The following is a 26,019-nucleotide window of genomic DNA, read 5'->3' as shown; positions in this document are numbered from 1 at the left end:
CGGAAGGCGGGTAGCTGTGATTGATTCTAACCCCGCCAGGCAAGAGGCCCCACCCTGCACAGGCCTGAACTTTACCCCCAAGAGAAGAAGGCAACTGGTCGACCCCATTGGCCGCCTGACAGCCTGTTTGGAAGCAGGCTGCACCCAACTGAGCACAGCTGGAAGCAGAGGGAGACGCAAAAGCCACGGGAAGCCCATCTGCTGCGCAGCTGGGTTCCAGGAGGCTTCCCGGGGCTGCCAGCAAGGAGCATGGAGAAGGGGGAAACCCTAACTCAAAAGAACACTTTGCTTACTTTGCAGTTTGGATAGATCATTCCCCAGGGTGAGAACAGCACATTTCCTAAAGGACAATGAGACGGGAGTGCCGGGGGCAGCCCGGAGGCGCAGCGTGTGGGGCAGGGGTAACAAGAGCCACATCTTAAACCAATAAAAGTAGAGTAACGTGTTTTATTTAATTAAAATAGATTAAAAAACAGACTGTGTAAAAGAATTAGGATTCTCAATAATTTACTATTATTTACACGAGAAATTCTGGTCGTTAGTTTTCTCTGTGAGGAGATGAACACGCAGAGCCCAGACCCTCCCCGACGGCAGAGGGAGACTCGTTGGGGGCACTCGGTGACCCCCCGATTCCCGTCCACTCAGGTTGATACGGCAAATATATCACTGAGATCCTGGTGACCGGCAGGAAGGGTGACCCTCAGCCGCCCAGGGGTCACTGCGCTGTCAGCCCTCGTAGGAGCCCAGGTGGGGACTCCTTCCTCTCGGGAGAATTGCCACCACTCAGAGTTCATCACACGGGCACCAGTCAGTGGTTCCCCTATGCCCGCGGCCGAAACTCCATTCACAACCAACCTTCCGCAAACACTCCCTTGGCTGACGTGAAGCCCACAGTTTCCGGATAGAAGATAAAAAACAGGAATGGAAACTGCACGTCCTGGTTTCCAGGGAAATCCTGGATGACAGAACACACCTGCCTGTGTTGTCCAGAACTTGGTGACTCACCAAGATGCCACGCAAAATGTTCTGTGCGCTTGTGGAGGGAGGAGACGTGGGGGGAGGAGCTGGTGTCCAGACCCGGCCCGGGACGTCCTGCAGGCACTTGTGGCCCCTCCAGGCGTGGAGGGGGTGTGTCCCGGGGATGCATACACAGGCCAGGAAGACCCCTAGAAGCAGCAGGGGTGCCGGACCCCCGTAACCCGACTCCTGGTTGTCGGAGACGTACGGTCTCCGTGGGCGTGGGCAGCTGGGTAGGACCGGTCCCTGGCATCATGGACTTCAGCGGAGCCACGGTCACCAGCTGGGGAAGGAGGGGCCCCGTGGAGACTCAGTCCAGAATGTCCGTCTCGAAAGGCACCAGGTGGTAATAGGACAGGTTGGTGACATAAGCTGCTGGGTCATCTCCATCCTCCAGCTCGGAGGCAAACTCACCGCCGTTCTCAAACCTGAAACGGGAAAGCAGAGGTGAGGCCAGGGCTGGCTCACTGGCCCCTGGCCCCGCTGCACTGGACAAAGGGCAGACGGTCACTGGCAGGAGGATCTTTGGATCGAACAGCACGGAAGGGCTCTCCACGACACCGGCCCATCCACCACCAGGCTGTGTGTGGAGCGAGTGTGGAAGGAACCGTGATTGCAAATTGATCAGTCACGTGGGCCCGACTCCAAAGCCATCACGGCTTTGGTTTTCACGGCCTTAGAGACTGATTTACTCTCACTGATCGATATTGAGGCAGCCATCCATCCGTCCATCCGTCCATCCGTCCATCCATCCATCCATCCAGCCAGCCAGCCATCCATCCATCCATCCGTCCAGCCATCCATCCATCCACCGATCCATTTATCCAACAATCCATCCAGCCAGCTATCCATCCAACCACCCATCCATCTATCCATCCACCCATCCATCCACCAATCCATTTATCCATCCATCCATCCATCCGTCCATCCGTCCATCCGTCCATCCGTCCATCTACCCATCCATCCATCCACCTATCCATCCATCCATCCATCCACCCACTCACACAGTGAGTATTTCTCTCTCCATCTGGGGATTATTCTGGGCCAGGCGCTGGGGACACAGAGTGGACCAGGCACAAGGACCTGCCACGTGCTGGGCCTGTGGACAATGGCAAAGACGGGTGAAGAAGGCCGTGTGGTCCCAGCTCCCAGCCTGACTGCTTCCTGGGCCACGTGCACACACGACCAAGGAGGCAGGAGTCAGGGAGGAGCTGGGTGAGGGCAGAGGTTAGCAGAGGGCGGGGTCCTGCATTTGGGTCCTGTATTCAATGTGGGGCATTACGTGGCGGGCATGGGAAGAGCTCAAGGAAGGATTTGTGCCCCAAATGTGAGGTGACCTAAATACCTGCTCAACATGGACTCCCCAGGAATGGAAACCATTTCCGCGCCCTGCCTGACCCAGCCTCGGCGTAAGCACACTTGCTTAAGCTGGACAAAAAGGACTGCAAATTTGAAAAGACGCTTCACAGAGAAAACAGTGCACGGAGGACCTTCTCCCCAAGAGGGGAAACAGATGCTGCCTGTACCTTTTCCACTGTTCCCCAGCTAAGAACCAGTCCAAACAAAGGGGAGTGGCAGAGGGGGGCGGATGCAGGCCCTGCTCAGGGCAGCGGAGAGGGCCTGGGGCCACCGAGCACACTGTCCACACTGTCCCTGCTCTGACTCCCGGTGACTGAGACCTCACAGGAGTTCAACTACAGCGGAAAGCCGGGCAGCAACGGGCAGGGCACGAGGCGTCCAAACCACATAGCCGCCAGCCTGGCTACACTGGCTGGGGAGCCAGCCGGGATGGGGGAGGAGGAGGCCGGAGAGGTGCCCCCCCGCCCCGCCAGTATCCAGGGCACGTGGGGTGGACGGAGTCCCAGGGAGGCCTGCTGTCTCTAAGTTGCAAGGGAGAAGCGGAGGAGGCGGCGATGGCAGCTTCGAAATCAGATAGGAAAGGCATGGAGGTGGGTTTCCCTCTAAGTCCATGCTGACGGGCGTGTGTGGAGATGCGTGGAGCCCTGCGTCCGTGCAGGCAGTGAGGCCGAGAGGGGGCCCTTAGGTGCAGGGAAAGGCTCCGGGCAGCTGAGGGACGGGCCCGGTGGTGGCCACGACACAGCCCCGCCCAGCAGCTTCCTGCCCCTGCTACCCCTCCTGCCCTCAGACCCCCTGAGAACCGGGGAAGGAAGGGGACCTGGGATGCTCAGTGGAGTCCGGGGTCCCCATCAGCCCCCGTGCTCCTCGGCAGGCCTGGCAAATCCCCCTGCTTCTAACCAGTGAGGACAGGGTCAGGGCTCGCCCCAGGCCTGGGCAGAATCTCCCGGAGCCTGGCAACCCCTGCAGCCAACCAGGGTGGTCACAAGGCAGAGGCCAGCCGTCCCGCTCTTACGCACGTCCCCGCCAGGCACACATACTTGGTCCCTGAGTGCAGGGGGGTCTCCGGTCCGAGTACTGTAGCTGCTCTCCCCCAGGAACAGTGTGGGGACTGACAGGTCCTAACAGCAGGCCCGGCAGCGTGGATCCACAGCCTTGGGGCCACACAGCTGCTGTCGAGGACTGCTGAGGACAGCTGTGGCCAGGAGAGTGGACAGGAGTCCCCTGGAGTGTTCAGACAGACCCTCCCGAGAGACAGACGGCAGCAGACCATCGCTGCGGGGCTGCCCGAGGTCAGGCACCTGGAGAAATGCCCGGCAAGCCCAAGTTCCCTGGAGATGCTCCGGGGCCGCTCAGAGGCCGACATCTCCTCGTTAAGCTATCCTGGGATCGCAGAGGTTTCCCCGCGATCTTTCTCTCCCACCAACCCGGCGCTGCAGATTGAGGATGGGTCGCCCTGTCCACGCAGAGCCCCGGGCTGGCTGGAAAAGTTACATTACAGCCCTTGCTTTCTCTCCATGCTTCTCCTCCAAAACGATTCATGGTGGAACTTCCTTCTCAGAGCTGGCCTCATGCCAGGGGCAGAGGGCCTCTCGGGGCCTCTCAGCCACAGAAAGGGTCCCTGGGATGCAGAGCCAGGACCCTGCAGCCCCTGGTGGTCCACCAACCACTCCACCAGGACAAGCCCGGCCAGAAGCTCCTCCCATGAAGCAGGACCTCCTTCCGTCGCCGTGTAATCCACGTCAGCCTCGGACCCACAACGCCAGCTCCAAGTTGGCTCGGGGGACCCTCGGGCTGGGAGCTGTCTGTGCACACACGGTGTGTACGATGTGTGCGGTCCCGGCTGAGCGCGAGGCACGGCAGCAGTTGGGTCGGTCCTGGTCCGCTTTCACGTGGGGCTGACGGGGTGTGGAGGGATCCCCGGACTCTGAGAGGCCCCCTGGTTCCGGGCTTGTGCCGGTCAAGTGCCCGCGGGAGACCCTGAGCTTCCAGAGCTGCCCGGGGGTCCCAGTGTCAGGCATCCACGCTCGTCACCTGAGCCTTCAGGAGACCCTGCGAGAGCACAGCGGTCCCACCCAGAGAGCACAGGAGCCAGGAGACGGGAACGAACTCCCTGAGCTCACACCGCAGGGAGAGCCCCGGGCGTGGCCTTGACAGTCACCAGAGCCAGGTCCTGCCCGATAACGCCGAGACGGCTGGCAGCACCCGGGGTGGCTCTCCTAGAGCCCCCATCGTGGTCCCTGTTCTGTCACCCGAGGAAGGAAGCACGGAGGGCAGGGGGCCTTTAGCTGCCTGCCTTCTCTAAGCCGACACATCCGCCATCGCAGGGCAGGCCCGTGAGCCACAAAGAAGCCCCCTGGGAGGGGACGAGAGGTCAACACGCAGCTGACGCCCACCCCCCCCAGGAGACCAGGCCCCCACGAGGAGGCTTGTGGCCCCGGACCCTCCAGGGCCCAGCACAGCCCAGACGTGAAGCCAGGCAACTCCTCCTGAATGTCCCCCCTCCCCACTGCCAGCCGCATGGTCACACTGTCCCCTTCCTAGAGCCCCGAGTGGGCAGGGAACCTGGCCCGGGCACTGGCTGACGGCTCGGGACCTCGTGTGTAAAATGACACTCGAATCAGTGCACTTACAGGTGCTCCGAGGGGTCCACAGCTGCGTGCTGGTCTTTTCCGTTTGGTATGCTGTGGTCAATAACGATTGTTTCGGTATTTGCTAAGCAAAATCCATTGGACCTCATGATTTCTGAAAGCGAAAGCAGTAAGGGAAATATTCAGAAGGGGACCCGATTTTGAAGTTTTGCAGTCTGGGCTCACACTGATCTCCCCACATCCCCCTTCTCCTACTGTGCTCCCTCCTTCCCCACAGTTTAGAGAGTGCTCCGCCACCCAGACTCAGGGGCCACACCTGCCGACCCTACACCAGGCAAGAGGAGCATCTCTCCCCCGCAGAAAGGCGCTCTGGCAGTCCGAGTGCTCTCGCCATACACCCGCCCTGTGGGTTTGAAGCTGGAGCAGAACGAGGCTGGGTTTCAGGCTAAGATGACCGCACACGACGTGGGCTCTGCCCAGGTCGCCTGACCTCTCTAAGCTCTCACCTGTCTTAGGTGAGGATAACACGGCCCAGGGTCGCCGTGAGGATCCAGCGCAATCCGTGTGCGTTTTCAACCAAACGGGTGACTCCACCTTTTACTTTATATAATCCTATACATAAACTGACTTCTCACCAACAAGCACAATTTGGACTAATTTTAAAAGGGCAACAAAGAGATCGTCTTTGTGTATCTACATTGGCTGTGCGGTTAGATTCCAAGTGCAAAGTCTGGTGCTCACTCAGCTCTAGAAGGGGAGCGGGGGACGGGCAAGCCCGAGCATCGGTGGTGGCGGGGTGTGTGTGTGCGTGTGTGTGTGTGTGTATACGCGGAGGCGTGGGCAGCTGAAACAGCACCGGCCTGGGACCTGGGACTCCACGGCGCAGCCCAGCAGGGAACCCCGAGATACCGGACGCAGTGTCCTAACTGGAAATTTCAAAACTGTCCTGGATGCTCTCCAAGAACCCTTCCAACTCTAAGAGCCTATTAGCTCCCAGGCTCCATCACGTCATCTGGTCCATTTAAACATAAGTGCACTTGACTCCCTTCTCGGACCTGGGGAAGCTCTTACTGACGTTTCCCGGGGACTGTGTGTCCTTCCTTTCCCTCAGTGGATCACAGACTCTCCAAGGATAGACCTGGAGGGTCACCAGGGCTCCAGCTGTGTGCATCTCCAACCAACCTCAGCCCCTGGTCATCGAGCTCCACGCTCAGGGCCTCGTTTGTCCCATCAAATCAGGGCCTTCACTAACCTCACCTTAAAAGCGTGCTTCAAACAGACTCTAAACTCCTGCCGGGTCCTCAAATCCAATGATCATCATCTTCCCACTCAGGGCCTGATGCACGGAAACAGCTCAAGATAGCCCTTCCTCTGGCCCTGGCACAGGCCGCAAGGATGTCCAGTGTTACCCCGTCTCGTCGGGCATCTGATGCTATTGTTGTTTGCAGGACTGTTTTATTTCTTACATCTCACCATAATTAAGATTATTTTAACCCCATGTACAGATTTGCTTTTTTTTAATAAGTGAAATTGTAACTTCCTATTTACTTTTAATCTTTCTGGGTATTTGATTCTCAGTTCTATGAATTTATCTCCACATGAAGACACTTAGGGAAACTACACAAAAAAAAAAAAGAAGAAAAAAAGTCGATTTTCTCCTTACCTCTGCCCCCCAGGATAAAATGACTATCCATCAATCGGATTTGCCAAGTAACTGCTAAAATTTCCAACTGACTTTCTGGAGAAGTGACAGCGCTCGTTTCGCTGGCCTTTCGAGGTCAGTCGCACTCCACGTGGCATCAGCACATGGCTCTTTCCCGACCTCCTCTCCCCGGCTGAGCCGACCCAGAGCCCACCCGCCTCGGACAGCCTGTAAGTCATGAGAAGGAGCTGAAAACCAGCGAAAAGTCAGTGCTTGGAACCTCTGGGGTCAACTACACCACCAGCTGCAAAAAGAGCATGAAGACGTTGACCAAAGCCTGAGTGGACAGACACTGCAGGGGACGACACCCCGACAGGAGAGATTAAGATCCCCCTGCTTCCCAATTTAAAATGCACAACAGCACAGAACCCCTTGCTTTACTGCTTTTATTAACTGACTCAAACCTGTCCCAGGAAGCACGTAAAACCTCAGGGGCCTCAGGACAGCCAGCTGACAGCCCCCAGATCCTCTCTCCCACCACCTCCCAAGGGAATTTGGAGGGGAGGACCCTACAAGTGAAAACAAATGTCAGTGCTGCAAAACATTTGTGAATGTCGCCAGGAGTCACCTTGTATAGGAACTTCCTCATCTATCTCAAATGTGAGATTTGGAGCTCTAGAAAGTGGAATCTAGAAAATGGAACCAGCCCCCAAAACAAACTTGTTACAAATCATTCCTTAGTTGTCTGTGCAGAGAAGCCAATTGTCTGCAGGGCCAGCTGGGCCCTCCAGGAAACTCCACTTCCGCCACTTAAGCGTGGGAAGCAGCTTACTCCTTGCTTAGCTTTTTCGTCTGTAAAAGGGGAATAACCGTATCCAGCTACCCTAAGGGGCACAGGTGTGGATTAAATGAGATGGTTTTTATAAAGAATCTAACAAATGCTGGGGCTCACGAATGGTCGTTATTGCTATCGTTGTTCCGAGTGTCCTCACGTCTGTTGCGTCACCCAAATAAAAAGAACCAAAGGAAACGCTACGCTTACTGAAAAGCTCCAGCATCTGAAGCCTACCTTCAAATATACTGAAAATGGGAATTTCTTAGAAGTCAGCTTAGTACCTTTCATCACATACATGGCCAGTTCCATGAAATAGTTCCTTTTCAAGCCAGTTTTTTGCATACAGAATTTTCTTCACATGAAGAAGAGTCCTGCTTTGCCACTTCTTACTTCTTAAAACTTTTTTGGAGCTCATTTTAGAATTACGGGAAAGTTGCAAAACAGTACAGAGCTCTCACAGATCGCTCGGCAGCCCATCCTTTGGTTAACATTTTACATAACCATGGTGTGACGAGCAAATCCAGGAAACGAACATCGGCGCAATACTCTGAACTAAAACCTCCTGCACCTGAGTTTCACCCACATCCCTCTGTCTGTTCTGGGCCCGGCCCGGATCCCTCGGGGCAGGAAGATGTGGTGGTTCAGCCTCCTGTGACCCCTGACGGCCTCGAGGGCCTGGGTCTTGCCTCATCTCTCCTGTGGCTGCAACACTTGGGGCGCGGACTGGTGAGTCTTTCACTGACTGTGCCTCAACTTGCCTGGTGTTTCCGTGCTTGGACAGAGGTGGACGGTCCTGCAGGAACCTGCAGGGACGCTGCCTTCCCTTGGGCATCAGATCAGGAGTGCGATGCCCACAGACCTCACTTATTCCTGGGATGTCATCTGGATCTCTCGGGTCAGGAGGTTTTCTCCAAAATGAGGATACTCCCTCTCTCTTTGTAGTTGAGAACGATCCTGGTGGAGATGCAAGTGCAAATTCTGCTTCTCCTTCAACTTTCACCCACTAATCTCAGCATCTTCCAGGGATCATTCCTGCAACAATGGCTAGTGTCTGGCTGGTGGTGATTTGCTTTTCTTACTCGCAGCCCTGTTTTCACATGCCCCATATGCCACCATAACCCACTTCATTAATTCATCTATTCTTTTTTTCCTGCGGACAGTCTCAGCCCTGAAAGCGTTCACACGCTCTCCGATCCCCTTTCCTATTCTACTGTCAACGTCTCTAGCAACGGAACAAAACCCAAAGCCGTGTCGTTTCATTAGCTGGAGACCAGGACTCTCCCCGTGTGGTGAAAATTAAGTTGAGCCTGTACAGACGCCTGGTTACTAAAAGATGAAATTATATTTCCAGCCTTCCCAAACCTGAGCATTATGATTTTTGAGGCCAACATCAGTTAATCCAAGCAGCCAGAGCGAGGCTGGGGTTTATGCTTTCTTTTAAGCTGCACCAACACAGCCACGGTGCAGAAAACTAAATTTAAGTTTTCCTAGACTCGGTAATAAACTTTTAGATTAACACGGGATGAAGAGTGTTTAAGGCTGCACTGGTCCAAAGCATCATCTAAGAGGCCAGAGCACTCGCCAGAATCGTGGCCCCGGTGGGGGTGGGGGTGGGGGGTGCTGGTTCTCACACCATGGGCGCCTGGCGCCACCTAGTGGAGCCTCTGATCCCTAGCCGGTCAACCTAGAGGTCACTGCAGGAGGCCTGAGAGTGGGCCAACGTCAGGGCTGTCCGCCAGGGCACCACCTCCCAGGATGCCACATCAGAGGCTTGAGAAGGTGCTGAGAAGTCTGGGGGAGGGGGTGACAGCGGGCACGGCCGTTTCCATGCACGAGTGGAATTTAGCTGGACAGGAGTGGACGTGGACGGGCAGGGCTTGTGGGGAGGGAGGAGACAGGGCCCAGCCAGCAGGAGGCCCAGGGCCTGGAGCAGAGGGGTCGACGGTGACATGGAAAGCCAGAGTGACCACTGCCTGACATGCCCAGGATGACAGGAAATCCATAAATGAACGAGCCAGGAAGTCAGGTCCAGGTGGCCGATGTCGGTACTGAGGACACACCCCAGGGAGAGGCTGGGCTGCTGGAGACTCAGCCCTCAGGGCGCCTGGCTCTCCGGGTCCTGAGGCCCAGTGCCCGGGGACTCCCGAGTCCACGCGCAGCGCAAATACGGGCCCAGACTGAGGAGCAGGGCTTGCCCACGCGGCTCCAGGCCCTCTGCGGCTGGCAGCGCTACTGTACCGAACAGTTTTCATTAGAAGTTTTTCTGAATTTGCCACATCCTTGTCTCAGTGGAAAACGAAAGCACGTCTCACGTGCCATGGGAACTGCCCCACCCAGCCACGCGCTCAGGCAGAGGGAGGGCCAGCGAGGTTGGGGGCGAAGATCCCAGGGAGAACCCCTTTGACTGATGAGAGCGGACGAGGAGGACGGACCCCCAGGCACGGGAGACCCTCAGCTCTGGAAGGGGCGACCCCGCCAGCTTCCCGTGCAGGGCGGCCTTCAGGCCGTGGTCTTGGCACAAGGCCTCGGGCTCTCTGCAGCTGACTCGCAATAGCTGTTTACCAAGCCCACTGTCAGGCAGCCCTGTGTCACAAAGTGTTCTGTGCTGCACCGCGGTGGCTACAGTGACTCCCCCCTGCGATGCCCCAGCAGGGAGCACGATGTCCCCAGGACCCGGGCTCCCAGCCTGCACGGGGAGGCCAAGGCCCTGCCTTCCCAGACCTGCGTGCCAGGCCTCCTGAGCTCGTGGGCAGGAGGAACCCCAAACCTCTGTCCTCAGTTCTCGAAACAACACAAGAACGTAGTTAAAACCTCGACGTGGGACCCCAGCGCTACCCCTGTTCAATCCTGTTTCCTTCCTTTCAGCGCTTTGGGGTAAACTTGGGTCGTGAGTTTATCCGAATCGGCAGTAAAGACAAGGCACTGAGACGGGGGCTGGGGACGCCAGGTTGTCGCCATCAGAAGCACCTGCATGCAGCGCCGACCCGTCCCTCTTACGCCCTGGGGCCTTTGGGTCAACCTGCGCCTGCCACCAACCCCAGGCCCTGAAAGGATCCTGCGGCTCTCGGTTCTCCTGTTTGCTCAAAACAAAGAAATCAAGCAAAATGGAGATGCCAGGGCCGGGGCTCTTCCGTGCAAGACTGAAGGACAGAGATGCCCACGCTCCAGGTGACAGCACACAGAGCCCGACACACTCTGAAGCCTCTCTGAGCCTTGGACACTGGGGTCCCCGGACATCCGGTCAGGAGGGCTGACCGCCATTTTCACTCTCCTGTAGAGAAGGTTCTGGACGCTAGGCGTTAGCTAAGAAGAGGCCCCCAGTCCCCTGATCATCTTCCTAAGGACACACACGAAGCTCTCCTGGGAAGACGACAAAAGTGGCAGACACGCAAACCCAGGCTGAACCCTGTCCTGCGCACACACAGTCAGAGCGAAAAGTAACTTTTCCGTCCCGGGTTCCCAGAACCTGCCAGCCCTGCCCGCCGCGCCCCAGCACGCAATTAAGGACTCTCATCCTTGCCCTGGTATATCACTCAGTAAGGACACTTTTATAACAGTGACATCAGCCGTCACCCCAATGTGCCCCCTCCATCTTCCCATCACTGGGACCCAGTTCCTTTTCAGGTGATGGCTCTGGGCTCAGGTCCCCTCACCTGCTGATTCTTCCCCATCACCTCCCTCTGAGCCCCCCTCCTCCGCTCCCTCCTCTTTCCTTCCTTCCACTCAGAACTCAAGTGCTGGACACAGGGACCCCGCCCCGCCCCCCCGCCTCCCCTCACGTCAAGGTGACCTGTGGGATGTCACCGCTGGCCGAGCTGTATCCCCTCTGCGCCCGGCAAACGCCCACACAACCTCACTCAGGCCAGACAAGTTGCCTGGGGAAGCCTGGTACCTGAGACTTCCAGGACAGACCTCTTTTCCTACAAAATGCCCCTCACAGGCTTTGCCGACAGTACTGCAAAAACAGAGTCTACTGTCGTAGCAACACGTGAGGCCCAGATCTGAGGAAGCTGCCACCGGGCTGAACCCAGGCTTCCCTCGCTCCCCTCTGACCCGCAGGACGGCTGACCATCCCCTCCTAGCGCTGCTGACATTTGTCAGAGGCTCAACCCAGTGTCCACGCTAAGGAGACCTACACCATGTGTCCCCTTCTGTCCCCCCGCCCTAAAGCCAAGAACCAAGTCAGTGTTGCGCTAGGCGAACTCTTATTTTTGCAGGCTGGACGACGCATTCCAGTAATTCACTTCAAAATGCCTCACTGAGGGCTTCCCTGGTGGCGCAGTGGTGGAGAGTCTGCCTGCCGATGCAGGGGACACGGGTTCGTGCCCCGGTCCGGGAAGATCCCACATGCCGCGGAGCAGCTGGGCCCGTGAGCCATGGCCGCTGAGCCTGCGTGTCCGGAGCCTGTGCTCCGCAGAGGGAGAGGCCACAACAGTGAGAGGCCTGCGTACCACAAAAAAAAAGCCTCACTGATGCTTTCATCATAGACTATTTAAGTACGTTCCAATTTATACGTCAGATAACTCGCTTTGGAAGTAGGAAGAGTGTAAACTGCAGGTCAGTAGGTAGAAACACACTGTTTCATAAAGATCGGGAAACGGTCCCTCCCCTGCTGCTTCCACCCTTCTGTTGGGCTGTATTTCTGGATCCCAAGGTGGGGGAGGTGTGTCCAGCACGTGGACAGTGGGCTGGGAAGGTTTCTGGTGGCCCTGTGGCTCTCACCTGATATTTTCACCGGACTTTGAAAGCTGGGTTGAATTTTATGGACGTTGTCATTTTTTAACACCTGATCCAGGGGAGATCTTTCAAAGAAGGTGAGCACGACTTCTGACCTGGAATACTGGGAAGAAACACGTTCATTCCTACACAGTTTCCTCTCGCGAGGCAGCCCGTCTGACGCTGGTGGCCCCGCACTGCTCAGACTGCGGGACTGAGCGCGGACGGGGCCGCTTCCCCACTCACCTGTCAGGTGCTCAGGTAGCTCGAGGCCCAGGGACGGACAGGATGGGGACAGTGGGAACAGTTCGTGCCTGGTCTGCGCCAGCATTCACGCACGTCCATCTCCCCTCACTTTCCAGTAAACTGCAAGCCCGTCACTTCCGCTGCCTCCCCAGGGAGAAAGCACCGGAGCCCCCAGAGCCCAAGGAGCCTTCCTTCCCTGGGCTTACACCTAACCCCACCTGACACTTCCAGGAAGCGCGCCCCGGCCCCGCCCGTCCGCCTGCACCCACCTTGCGCGCCCACCTTGCGCGCCCACCTTGCGCACCCACCTTGCGCGCCCACCTTGCGCACCCACCTTGCGCGGCATGCTGATGACGGCCTTGAGCAGCTTCTCTACTTCGTTAAGCCTGGTCTCGATGTCGTGGGCATCCTTTATGGCGACCAGCCCTGGGATTGAGACAGAAATGCCTCCATCAGAAAAACACACCAAGAAGTGTGCTCCCTAATTAAATACGGAACAACATGGCGCCTCCCTGGCGTCACCCTCCACGAAGGACATCTGGGAAGTTTACTCGGCCTCACGTGGGTGCAGCCCTGCCCCGAAAGCCTGGCTCTCAACCTCGTTTTAAGTTTCAACGACCCAACGAGTGATTAACGTGTGTGCTGCAGTGGACGCTGTCCGTCTGAAAGCCACAGAGACGCCATCAGAGGCCTCTCCGAGCGGGACTCTCCAGCCGCACCCTGGACGAGGCCAGAGCTCAGCCCCCGCCAGCGTGGTGGCTGTAGCTGGGGGAGGCTGGACCCATCAGCCCCCGGTGACACAGCTGAGATGACCACAGGTCCTGTGGAAACGGAGCCTGTGTTTAGACAAGTCATTTAGATACGGGCTTTGGAAGGGAAAAAATCACATCTCTACCCAGAGAAAACCAGCGCGGGCGTGACTCACAGCACCTTCCAGGAATCGGCTCCTACCCTCGTTCTGGTCACCGGAAGTCTCGACCGGCTACTAAAAAGCGCGGTATTCTGTCTCTAAAACACGAGAGCTAGTGGCACGGAGACTCGGGGTGCGTTTCTATCTTCCTTTGAGCAGTGCAGAGCACAGACCTTCCCAGCACAGCTCCTACACATCAGCTTCCCAGGGATGGCGCAGGTCAGATTCCCAAGGACATTTCACGTGACCCAGGATGTTGGTCCCGGTGAGCTACGACCAAACCACAGAGGCTGAAATCCCAGAACTATGTTCAGTCACTGAATCCCAGTTTTCAGAAGTTCTGGTTTTGTTTTACAGGTGAGAAAGGGTTGTTCATTTTGCAGGCAGCTCACCAAGTCCACGTAGTGTTAAATTAACCTCCTAAACTACGTGATTGAAATTACGAGGCCCCGGAACGCGTGGTCCATGGAAACCAGGGGCGTCCCAAACACAGGGCGAGGCGCTTCTGAAGGCCTGGGCTGAGCAGGGGGTCCCTGGACCTCCTGGAGCACAGGCCGGGTGCACCTTCACCTGGCCACCCGGGGGCCTGCTTCTCAGTGGGCTATCTGGTCCTGCCCACCCCACCTCAAGCCACATGGACCCAGGCAGCCAGCCAAAGACCCCAAGCCTCGGTCCACACAGCCCGCGCTGGCAACCTCAGCACGACTCCCCAGCCATCGCCGCAGAGAGGGGCCTGGGCCACCTCCTCCCCTCTCACCTAGGCTGCCTGGCCTACCCACCACCCTGCAGGCTGGGGGCAGCGAGAAGGGAGAAAGAAAACACCAGGGTGCCAGGGTCTCGGCCCTGAGTTTCTTGTTTTGAACTACACACACGCACAAGCACACACGCAGACACGCACACACACCCCTCTGTGACCTCTTGCTTGCTACGGACAAGTCTACAGAGGAAAAGAGGGACGCTGAAAAGTCCTCTGCAAAGTTGTTTTTAGAGACAGGACAATTCTGTAAGTCGTCCCCAGAAAGAGCTGCTTTATTCTAAGACAAGCAAAACCACTGTCCCGTTTCAACTTCTGTTACATCTAGCACACTGGTGTTAATTCACTCGAGTTCATGACACAGTAGTTGTGTTCTGTAGGGACAGTTTATAGGATCAGCCCTCTCGTCTGGTCAATGCATACGGCGTATTTACACCCACCTCCTAGGACGTAAAGCACGTGTAGCCCATGGTTGGGTTTACAACCACCCAGGGTACCATTCAGTCAAATAAACACACTCTGCTCTATGCTGATCTTCTTTTAGGGCTGCCAGAATTAGCAAGCAAAAAGCAGGACACCTAGTTCAAGGTGCATTTCAGATAAACAATGAATAATGCAACAGTATGGATAGACACACTAAAAAATTATTCAGTGTTTATCTGAAACTCAAACTTACTTGGTGTCCTGTACTTTACCTGGCAACACTATCTTCTTGGCGACCTGCTTTCCAGACGAAGCAGAGAAAGGCAAGAAGTACATGGTCAGGCCTCTGGGAACACGTAAGGGTTTAGGCTCAGCGCACACACCCTGGGGGTCCAAGCCTCGCCAACCTCACCAGCTCAGCTGCTCTGTGACTACCACATCCTCATCCCAACCCCGAGGAACGGGTCCAAGTCACCAGAACATGGACCCCATGCCCACATAGCACTGCCTCTGGGGGACCCATGCCCACTGGCCTTCCCCCACCTCCAGGCTCGAGTGGGAAAATCCCACCATCCCTTAAAGGCCACGTGGGTTGGGACACGCCTTCTGCTCTGTGAAGCCCCCCACCCACCAGGCGGGACTCGGTCTGCTCTGAGCTCTGGGAGAGCTCCATCCACCCCACCTCTGCAGCACTCACCGCTCTGCAGCAGACCTGCTCCCTCCCCTGTGGCCTCCCCAAGCCCACCTGTGAAGCTGAGTGTAGGAGGTGCCCAGGGTCCCCTCCTGTCGTCAGCCGTCAGCACAGGGCCTGACACTGACACTGACACCCGCAGGGGATTTGCTGGTCGTTGGCCGTTTGTTGATGGAATAAAGTTGCACAAGAGAACAGAGTCAAGGACGAGTTATCATCTGTGTGTGTCCAGCAGCCTACGGGTGCCAACCACAGCCCTTGCTTCTCGGCGTCACTGACCCCAGCCGATCCCGGCCAGCAGGCTCAGGGTCACAGGCCTTGGACGACAGCTGCCCAAGACCGAGGTGGCAACAAACCCACTGAGCTGTCGGCCACTCTGGTTTGGTTCTATCTGTGGAAGCTGCGACCTTATCGCTGCCTTTCACCAGCCTTTAGGCTTCTGAGGAGAAGCCCAACAGTGCTCTCTGGAAATGAAAACATGCTTCACGACAAGAGGGGCTGAGAACATCTCAATGGCGAAAGAACACACTGGACTCCCTCCTGCAGGAACAGTGACGGGGCAGTTTCTTAAGCTTTGGCTCTTGGTTGGGGGCCCTTCGTCATAATTTATCTCCCCGTGGCATAGTGGCTTCTGGGTGACAACCAAGGCGACCGGGCTCAGCGTTCCCACGGTACGTCCTCCCTTCCCCAAGGAAAGCCGTCCGCGTGAATGACAAGGACGCTCACCTCTTCCCTGGGCAGGGAATCAAAGGTGGAGATTCATGAAGCTATGGCTTCGGCTGGGCTGACTGGCATCCATCTAGGGGCGGCCCCCAAGGCTACCTGGCCCCCAAAGAGCCCCTCCCTCACCCCACATCAGGGCAGGAAGGGGTCACCACTGGCTACGGGGCTTCCAATGGCCTGGCCCCTCTTCCAACGCCAGCACCCACGTTTCCCTCCCCTCCTGGGCCTGGAAATCTCCCTCCTTCAGTTGTTTTAAAGGTGTTTCCCATTAAACAGGAGGTGTACTAAATGCGGAAGGAAAACATTCAAACAAACAAACCCAAAACTGTGCTTTGGGGCCACAGTGCAGAAATGAAATAAAGCTTCCTTTAAAATTTCATGTCTCCAACCCACTGAGGTCCGCCCCCATCAGCTTTCTCAAGTTCACAACTGTTGGAAACCGAAACACCTGCTGGAAACACCCAAGATCAGCATCAATTCCCAAAATGACACAGCACCCGGCGCAGGGTGTGAGCAGAGCCCACATCTGGGGCCTGTGTCATTGCCCAGGATGGACGGCGTACGGAGACGCTCAACTACGTACAGGCAGTCGGGGGGTTTCCTGTCCTACCTGCTGTATTCTTCCTTTGTGACCCAAGAGCTTTGGCTTTTGATGACCGGCAGAGCTTTTCCAAATGTCACTTGTTTACAGTAACTATTTTAAACTTCATTTTCAAAAATGTGCTTACGTCCAATAATTTAGGACTATCTAGAACTTTTAGCTTTTGTATTCCAAATATGGTTGATCGAACGAAAACTGTGGGGATCTTGTTTGACTCAGTTTTACTATCTGAGATCGTGATTCTAAAGAATGCAAGCGGATAAAATGGTTGTAAATTTGCAGTTGGACAGAAAAACTCAGACCCCCCCCCCTTGGTTATGAGGCTGCCGTTCCAGGGACGGCCAGCAGGAGGCGCCATCAGTCCATGGAAGGTGCGGGACGCAGTCCAGCGAGGACAGCGGGAAGGGATGCGGTCCACCCGCCACACCCAAGTTCTAAGGAAACTGACTCAGAAGACTTCACAGCCCCAGGAAATTTTCTAATTTCTGATAAAGCATCATCACTAATATAATCTCAATTTTTAAAAATTTCACTCTACACAATTTGTGATGTGAGAAATTTATCCAGATATAGCCCAAAACTTTGAAACTGTAAGATTGATAACACGACTATGTACATTTCAGTATGTCAATTTCACATCCCTTTGGGGGTGGAAATTCAGCCTTGAGCAGCCAGGGTACCCCTTCTGTCTGAACTAGTTTACCCTTGAAAATCGAGAACTCCAAACGAGCTTCTGTCAGTTCCTGGGTTAGGTCTTTATACAAACACAAACACCTGACTCATTCTCGGAACCCAAACTGAACCCAAACTGTATCAGCACAAAGATCAGGCTGAGGGAGCAGACACAGACCAGTGTCCTAACCTCAGGCACCTGGTCCCACATCCTACTTCCGTGGGTGGAGGCCTCGGACTGAACATCTCTGGTGACTGTCCCAGCCTCCAGGGACAGACTCAGGGCTGAATCTGCCTGAGCGCCTTCTGCCGCTGTAATTCTGGGAGTGAAGACACATGCTTCTCGGGTCAATTGGGAAGGAGTGTCCGTTACCCAGAGGATGCCAGTCCCTTAAGAGGAGACTCCCATGGCAGACCCCGGGGAAATCTTCTGTGATGTGGACTTTCCAACTGAGTCAGAGAAGGCATAGTTCAGAAGTCCATCCACGCAGAGCCCAGAGAAGCAGGCGGCTCGGGCGAGGTGCGGAGGGCACTGGCACGAGATATATATTCTTTAAAGGCTGAGGATCATACAAATTTTGGAAATAAAATATTTTAAAATTTCCAGGAAAATTCTCAATGATTACTTCGTAAATACTTGTCCTCTAAATAGGTAGTCAACATAAAACCAGCAGGGACTCACTCAGCGATGAGCTTGAGCTCAACCAAAGTGGTTATTCTCTGCTAAACTCAAGCATCCCCACGCAGCCCTCGCTCCCTGGGAACCCGTGGTGACTCTGACCTCACAGGCTCCATCATGGGGGTCCCACCCTTTGCCCCCATGCCCACCCTGCTGCACACAAGGCTCGGTCCCCCTCCCCCATCACCCTCCCCTGGCCCAGAGATGCCCAAGGCAACACTGATGGACAGGAACATCTCCTCCCCGTCTTTGCAAGGACGAGAAGTAGGGCAGGGAAAGGAGGCGGAGGAGAGAGACGAGCAGAGACAAGACAAGAGGTCCGGAGGCCCCGGGAAGGGGCTGCGGGAAGACTTCTGTCCTCCGCTTCTTCCCAGGCTTGTGAGATGCCCGCCTCTCACCACATCCCTCCGCCAGCCCCTCCTTCTCCGGCCGCCTCGCTCTTCTCCCACCACAGGCAGAATTCCTTACTAAGCTTCGGGTTCAACATGGCTAAGGAGTCACTCACTCCACCTTAGTCTGTCTTAAAACTTGGAAGGAATTTAGGGAATCAACACCAGCCGTCCCAGGCTCTCAAAACAGGAAGCACTTGATCCCGAAGCGGGCACCAGGCGACAAGACCTGCCCCTACATGCTGGCCAGGATGACGGACACGAGGCCAAGACTGACGGCAGGGAGGTGTCACCAGGAAAACCCAGCAGGGAACCTGCAGCGCAGGGGTGAGGGCGAGAGCGGGCTGGAAGGGCTGAGACAAGCCTTACACACCCCTGGGGGCCAAGGGGGGCCCGGCTCTCCACCCAGGCTCTGCCCCCGTGGCAGCTCTATTTCTCATAGACAATACACACTGAGAGCATCTGCCTCGGAAAACTGCCCCCGAACCTGACCCACGCCAAGCACCAAATCCCAATTTCTGGACCAGCAAAGCCCCAGGCCGGGTCGGTAGTGGTCCCACTGAGGTATCGGGTGCCCCACTCCCCGGGCTCTCAGGCGCCATCGCCGTCCCCACCTCCCTAGGACGGGAGGCTGGAGGCCACACCCCCGCCGGGAGGGCTCTGGGTGAGGGACGCTGCCTACCCAGAGCAAAGGGCAGAAGCTCCGCCTCACACGGTGCCTTCCCGTCCAGCATGGCTCTGTCGTGGCTTCAAGCGCTCACAGCCACGGCCATGCAGATGCCACCCCTGCCAGCTTATCAACCCTGCAGCGGTGGCTTGAGCTGAACCACCTGCCTCAAGTCACGTGGGGGGGAGCCAGAAACAGCCCGACACCGCATACTCACCCGCCTCAAGTCACGTGGGGGGGAGCCGGAAACAGCCCGACACCGCATCCTCACCCGCCTCGAGTCACGTGGGAGGGAGCCGGAAACAGCCCGACACCGCATCCTCACCTGCCTCGAGTCACGTGGGAGGGAGCCGGAAACAGCCCGACACCGCATCCTCACCTGCCTGGTCCCAAAGCTGCTGCTTGGGGCTTTGGGCCGCTCTGCCCAACCTCCTCCCGCCGTGACCTCGTGTCCCCAGGCGGGTCCGCCAGTCTCGCAGGGCCTGGATTTTCCCCTGCGGGAAGCAGGGGGTTCTGGTGGTGAGCAGGCACCGTGGTAACAGCCTAATCCCACGTCCGCTCCTTCCCTGCCCCCACCTTCGGTCCAAATGCCGCTCGTCGTGTTTCCTACTGACTGTAAGTCACACACCAGCAGAGGACGACGGAGGTGCCTGTTCTTAAACGTGCGGCACGACCTGCAGTGTAAGTCGGCAGCGGAGCAGGGCGGTCGTGTCCACCAGCAGGACCCACGTCGGGGCGGGGGGAGCGGGGCCCTGCGGGGCTTGCCTGGAGGACAACGTCGCGGCACGTGGTCTGTGCTTCTATGTGACACAGGACACGTCTTGTCTGTGCTGCCACGGTTCAAGGGAGCCCAGGCCCGACCAGAAAAGAAAGGCGTCCAGCCCTTCGCCTCAGCCCCCTCCCTGCCCCCGTCACGGGGAGGATTTGGATCCAGGGCCTGGCGGGGGCGGGGTGGGGGGGAAGCTTCTCAAGCCCGTTCAGGGACATGGGGACCATCTTTTCAGTGGTGATGTCACCCGAGGAAGTGAAAGTGAACAAAAACACCAATAAAAACAATTTCAGTGGGACAGCGTCAACCCCTGGTAGCGCCGCGCCCTCACTCCCTGTCCCCTATGTACTCTGCTGACGGCCGCTGCCCCTGCAGGACGCCCCGCACCAAGGGGCCGGGGCCTGGGGCGCCCGTGCTCGCCCGTGGGGCTCGTCGCTCCTGGCCAGCCTCTCCGCGGCCCCGCCCTGCAGCTCCGCACCGAGCCTCACGGAGCGGCCACACCGCCCCGACCCTGCTTCGTACCGCAGAGGCTTTGCTGCCGCCTTCCGCCGCACGCCCATCGTCCCTAGTTCTGACTGCTCCCAACCAGAAACACCTCCTGCCGTTTGGAAAAGTGTTTATAAAAACGCACAGTGGAGGCACACCAGGCCCAGACTTGTTAAAGAGAAAAGGACGGCGGCGTCCCTGGGGGCCAGCCTGAGGGCACCCAGATGCTACCAGCCGGTCCCGGTGCCGAGATGCAGAGCCAAGTTTCCCCTTGGAAATCTGGTGGGAAGTAAGCGAGGCCTAGAAGCTCCAGAACCAACACGCTCTGTGAGTTTCTGGCCGCTCCTTCTCTGACTGGGAGTTAGCCCGGGTCACCTGGGCCCACGGCACGGCCGGAGCTCTGACGCATGAGACCATGGGACCGCAGAGCACACCGTCACTCACGGAGGAAGGAGAGTCCGGACAGGGAACTCGGAACAAAGCCTGAGCGACAGCAGGGTGTGGGTCTGGGAAAGAAACATAAAACCTTAGGAAGAGAGGAGACAGCCGGCTCCCGGGAGGGATGCCGGCCCCGGCCCCGGGGGGACGGCAGAGCCCGGCAGCCCTATATATGGAAGAGATTCGAAATAGGTCTGTGAATCAGAAAGATCACCCAAAATGCCCCAGAGAAGTGAAAACTGCCCCTCTCCCCATTAGAAGCGGCAGGACCCCCTCCAGGGAAGCCATGCATGGGGGCGGGGCTGGGCTGTGAGTGGGGAGGACAGAACCCCAGCCCACAGAAGGGCCCGTCAGGCCGGACAGAGGTGGCCTCTGTCCCCCCGATCTGCTGCCCCGACCTGTGGGCGGCCTCTGCTCTTTTTTAGCCACTTTCACTAAGAAAGGAAACTCGGGGCTCTGCAGTTCACCCCCAGACCAGACGGTGATCTACCCCTGCTTGTTTCGGGAAAGCACAGAGCTTCTCCCCATCCACGTGAGAGCAGAGCCTGGGAGCAGAGCGCTGTCCCCTAGAGCCGTGGGGAGGCGGGGTGTCCTGGCTGGCGGACCTGCGCCCAGGCCTCTCTGGTCGGTGCCGGACGCCTTCGCTTCTGCCCCTCCATATCACGTCTAACAGAAGGCCTATGAAGAGGCAGGCAGATCCACGTCCCCGGTGACAGGGGTGAACAGACGTTACCCCAGCACCACGCACAGGATCTCAAGGAGGGGCCTTATTTGGAGAAAACACTAAATACCGTGTTCAAAGCTGGGCCCTCTGTCAGCTCCCCCTACGGGCTTCCTGCATCGCCCAGGGCTCCCCACACCCACATCTGGTCTCTCCATAGACCCTGCACTCCCTCCCAGACACGTCCGTGTTTGACCACTTCTCACACCTTCCCTGTCTCCCCGGCTCGCCCTGGTCTTTCTCCAGCCATGCTCAGCACAGCAGCCAGCGTGCCCGTCACATCAGGTCGCTCCCGTTCGAGCTCTGCATCTCCGACAAGAGCCCCACGCTGAGCGTGATCTGCCCACTCCCTACCTCGATCTCCCATTGCTTCCACCCCCTTCTCTCCCCTCCAACCACAGCGGCCCCCTCAGGACACAGGGCCGCCGGGCACATGCCGGCCTCAAGGCCTTTGCACTTGCTCTGGCCACTGGCTGGAAGCTCTTCCCCAGGCACCCACGTCGCTTTCTCCCCACTTCCTCCCGGTCTCTCCTCACAGGTCACTTCCTCTGAGCCCTTCCGGACCAGCCCATCTGAAAGTGAACCCCTCCCTGCCCCTGCAAGTCATAGCTCCTCTCCTTCCTCCCTTTTCTTTTCTTCTGAAGGTGCAGAACCATCTAACATTTTTTTTAACTTATCTTCTTTATTATTAGATTTCCCCTACCCTGAATATAGAGTCATGAGGGCAGGGTTTGTCTGTTTTGGTCACTGCTGCATCCCCAGTGCCTAGAAGATGATGGTGCAGGGGAGGCATCTGGTAGATACTTGCTGAGTGAATATAAAACCAAAGTGTTGATTTGACAGTAATCAGGAATCAAAGGTCACCTGACTACTTTGGAAATAGAATGTTTCTACAGTGATGACTTCATAAGGCCTGAAACAGGTGTTATTTTTTAAAAAGGATCAAAATAATCCAAGAGCCCCAAACAGTCATTGGGGAAGTTCTGCATCCTTGTCTTTTAAAGTGTGAACCTTCCCAGACGAGAGATGTAACAGGCAAGAGACCTTGCCACATCTGGTCAGGAGCCCTGAACCATGTTAAGTATTACGTAAAGGGGATTTAAGTCAAAGACTCGGCCCTACCTGTGTCAGAGTGTGGAAAGAGCAGAAGGGGACACCTTGGTCACCCAGAGGTGATATGCACAGAGAGCAGCTACCTCCCTCCCCCAGGCAGGGGCACAAGAAAGGAAGGACGGGTATATCAGATCCAGACGGAGAAGAGCACAAGGTGAGAGGCCAAGAGGTTAAGGAAGAGGACAGAAGAAGCAAGACTAGTCCTGAGGGCAGCCTCGCCCAAACAGAAGACCAGAGAGGTGGGCAAGTGAGCCCCGTGCCGCCACTCCACGCAGGGGTTTAAACATCTCTGCGCACGTGTCACCAGGAAACATACACGTTCCACAGACGGACAGCCAAGGCTAGCACCAGTGTGTGTGCAGAATCAAGGAAAAGTACTCTCTGCACAGAAACACTCTCCCACTGCAGTACTCCAGGGACAAGACAGAGGGCTCAGCATCCCCTTCACTGCACGCAGAATCAAAGATGCAAGTGGGACCCAAGGCGCTCCCACCCTCTGGAGGTGTTCAGTCCTGCATTTACAAGAGCTACCAGCCTGCTGCCAGCACGAGTTCTCAAACCTACGCTTGCAAAGCTTTTTAAAGAGATGAGCGGGCCAATGTAACCCAGCCCAGAAACATGCAATAAATTTAAACTGAGGGAATCTGATGGGGAATTGCACTGAGAAAACCTGGCATCTCTAAAACAGCACACACATCTGGATGCCTTTTGTGTGTACGGTTTGTATGTCCAGACGATCTGTTTATGCAAATAGTAAATCCACCTGGAAATAAGGTGAACGCTTCTTTTGCATTATGGCGATGTATTTTACTTAGCAAACAAGTTCCCTGGACTTTCCTTCCTTCTAAGGAAGGAAAAGGCCTTCCCTTGGGTGTACAACAAACTCAGGTAGTGCTGGGGGAGGGGCCAGCTTGCCTCCAGGCAGAGAACCTGGAACCAGACAGAGGGTTCAGGTCGCCTGTCCTGCGGCCCCGGGCCTCCACCTCCTCTCCTCCAGGGGTGCTGAGGTGGCCTTGCAGGAGGCCCTCTGGTCAGGACCCCAGCCGAGAAGACATTCCCACAGTCCACCGTGGGCTGTTCGAAAGGCCCTCACACACAACTGGCCCTCACCTGACTGCCGCCCCGCCTGCCCCCACTAACCCTAAAGCCCACCTCTTGCTGATTCTTCTCCCTTTAGACCCTTGGAAGCAGCCATCACACCCCCTCTGCGCCTTGTTCTCTCCCTGGTGGTCACCCTCTTCCTGTCTCCTTGCGGATGGTGCGCTGACACCTCGCAAACCCAGAACCAACCAGGCACAACCCGTGCGGAGGGACAGAGCCCAGGGCGTGCGAGTGCACAGCGCACCCTAACCCTTGTGCTCCGGGTAAGGTGGTTTCCTCACCAGATCCCAAGGCGACTGAAGCTCCGCCCTCCTCCCCACCTTCTATGACCCTCACCAGAAGCCGCTGGGGGTGACAACAAAAGCCACCTTTGTGGAGGGCTTACTACTGCTGGACACTGAGGGTGCACTCCAGTCCGCACAAGAAAAGTGAGCGTCAGGTCCTATGTTACAGGGGCGGAGCCAAGTGGGGAGCCTGGGGTCACAGCTGAGCGGGGTCCTCTGACAGAGTGAGACCTGGAGGGCAGGCGGAGGGCAGAAGGGAGGGCAGGGGGAGGGTATGGGGGAGGGTATGGGGGGAAGGCAGGGGAGGGCGGGGGGAGGGTGTGGGGGAGGGTATGGGGAGGGCGGGGGAGGGCAGGCCCTCCACCAGCTCTCAGGGACTCCTCTTTATGGCCTGCCTTGTTCCAGCATCCATTTGATAAACAACAACACACACACACACACAGTAGATCAAGGTAAACTGCTGCCATGCTTGAAATACCACTAAACTCCCTCCGGAGCAGCACGAAAGCGAGACTCAGGGGAGCAGGGCCTGCACACGTGCTGGCTTTGGGAGCCTTTCCAAGTGACGCGTCTGCCCGAGAATGTGTCATGAGAATGAGCTAATTACCCATATAATTCACACACTGGGGTGGGAGCTGTCCCGGGGAGGGGGGCGTGGGGCGGAGTGGAGATTATCCCAAGACCTCAGGCAGATGGGCAGCTTCAGTAAATGCCCCCTAAAGTGCCCCAGGGATCTGCTTAGAGGAAGGCGCTGGGAAGTGTCACCAGATTCTCAGCGCTGCAGGTGGTCACGCGTGTGTGTGGGAGGGGGCAGGGGGGACCCCAGTCCTCCTGCCTCGGCTTCAGCCTCTCGCTTCCTCTCCGCGGCCTCCAAAGGCCAGCCCGTGGGCCGAGGAGAGGAAACGGGAAGCCACCCAGTCCCTGCGAGCCAGGAAAGTCACAAGGCGCGGGAGGAGGCCTCTGGGCTCATCAAACTCGAATGCGGACCCACCCTGGTGGCGACGGAGGCCGCGTGGCACCGCGCACTCGGGCTGTCGGTCACCGGGGACAAGAGGCGCGGCCCTGCCGGGGGAGGCCTCGGAGGGGGCTGCCAGACACGACGCGACCCCAGCTGGACGCTGTCCTTAACTCCTCCCAAACGTCCCCCCCGCCTCTCCGGCCGCGGCCGCGGCGGGAGTCGCAGGGGCCGCCCGACACTGGCGCGGGCCGGTGGCTCGCCTTGGGGACGGTCAGGACGCCCGTCTGGCCGGCCTCGGGCCCCGTGCGCCGACTCCTGCGCACCAGCCACTGCACTCACCGCCCGGGGGCGGGCGGAGGTCTGAGGGTCCCTGTCCCGTGCCGGGGGCCGGGATGTCGCGATCCCCGCTTAATAACCGCCCCTGCGCCCCCTCCCTGCACTTCAAAGGAGCCCCCCCGACCCCCTGCCCCAGGCCGGGCCCGCGCCCACCTTCGCGCAGCGGCGCGAGCGCCAGCTCGGGCCGGTCCTCGGGGAAGGCGTCGCGGAGGCGCTGCCACAGGCGGCCCAGGTCGGCCAGGCTGCGGTGCAGGTAGAGCACGCTGCGGTCCGACCACTCGGTGCGGATCTCGAAGAACTCCTCCTCGTCGCCGCGCCGGCTGACGATGAGCCGGCGGATGCCGTTCACCCAGCAGCCGCGCACGAACATGTTCACGAGCGACGTGCCCTCAAACACCGCCGAGGCCATGCCGCGGGCCGAGCATGCCCCGGCCGGCAGGGGGCGCGCCCGCCCGGGCCTGGGTCCGCGGGGAGTCCGTCCGGAGCCGGGATCGGTCTGGAGCCGGGGTGTCTGTCCGGGGCCGGGGTCCGTCCGAGGTCTGTCCAGAGTCGGACAGATCCAGGATCTGTCCGGAGCCGGCGCTGGTCGGGAGTCTGTCCGGAGTCGGGGTCTGTCTGGGGTCGGCCCGGCCTCCGCGAGCTCTCCGGGATGGCGCGGCGACGAGCCGCGGGTCCGGCCGAGCGGCGGCTTATAAGGCGCTTCCCTTCGCGGGCGGCGCGGCCGCCGACGTCGAGGCCGCGGTCGCGTCCGCCTTCCCCGCCTCCGGGTGAGAGGACGCGCCAAGCGGAGGAGGGGGGGCCTGGCCTCAGCGCCCCGCGCCGCCTCCCGAGCCCGCGCTGCTGGGGCCGCGGGGACCCCCGGCTGCCTGGAGGGGCGGAAACCCGGGCGCCGGCCCCGCCT

General features: G+C 57.9%; 1 protein-coding gene across 1 annotated transcript; it reads right to left on the bottom strand.

The window, feature by feature from the left end:
• Window positions 1-433: 433 nt before the first annotated feature.
• Window positions 434-26,003, bottom strand: PXDC1 (PX domain containing 1). Its single transcript, XM_004281066.4, has 5 exons — window positions 25,272-26,003; window positions 12,738-12,829; window positions 12,164-12,281; window positions 5,007-5,118; window positions 434-1,445 (listed from the first exon to the last, which is right to left on the bottom strand). The coding sequence occupies exons 1-5, from the start codon at window positions 25,525-25,527 to the stop codon at window positions 1,328-1,330; spliced, it is 696 nt and encodes a 231-aa protein (XP_004281114.1). The 5' UTR covers window positions 25,528-26,003; the 3' UTR covers window positions 434-1,327.
• Between the last annotated feature and the right edge of the window lie 16 nt (window positions 26,004-26,019).

The sequence above is a fragment of the Orcinus orca genome, chromosome 10 (genome assembly GCF_937001465.1).
Source record: "Orcinus orca chromosome 10, mOrcOrc1.1, whole genome shotgun sequence".
Taxonomy (NCBI): domain Eukaryota; kingdom Metazoa; phylum Chordata; class Mammalia; order Artiodactyla; family Delphinidae; genus Orcinus; species Orcinus orca.
The sequence above is the reverse complement of the archived record's forward strand: the minus strand, read 5'-3'. Positions and strand labels throughout refer to the sequence as shown.

What these genes read in the sequence shown, in the direction of transcription:
- PXDC1 (XM_004281066.4), bottom strand. Translation starts at nt 25,527, where the DNA reads ATGGCCTCGGCGGTGTTTGAGGGCACGTCGCTCGTGAACATGTTCGTG. An exon ending in GCTCGCGCCGCTGCGCGAAG is followed by an intron (nt 12,830 to 25,271) that starts GTGGGCGCGGGC and finishes TCTCAATCCCAG; the next exon opens with GGCTGGTCGCCATAAAGGAT. An exon ending in GTGGACCCCTCGGAGCACCT is followed by an intron (nt 1,446 to 5,006) that starts GTAAGTGCACTG and finishes TTCCCGTTTCAG; the next exon opens with GTTTGAGAACGGCGGTGAGT.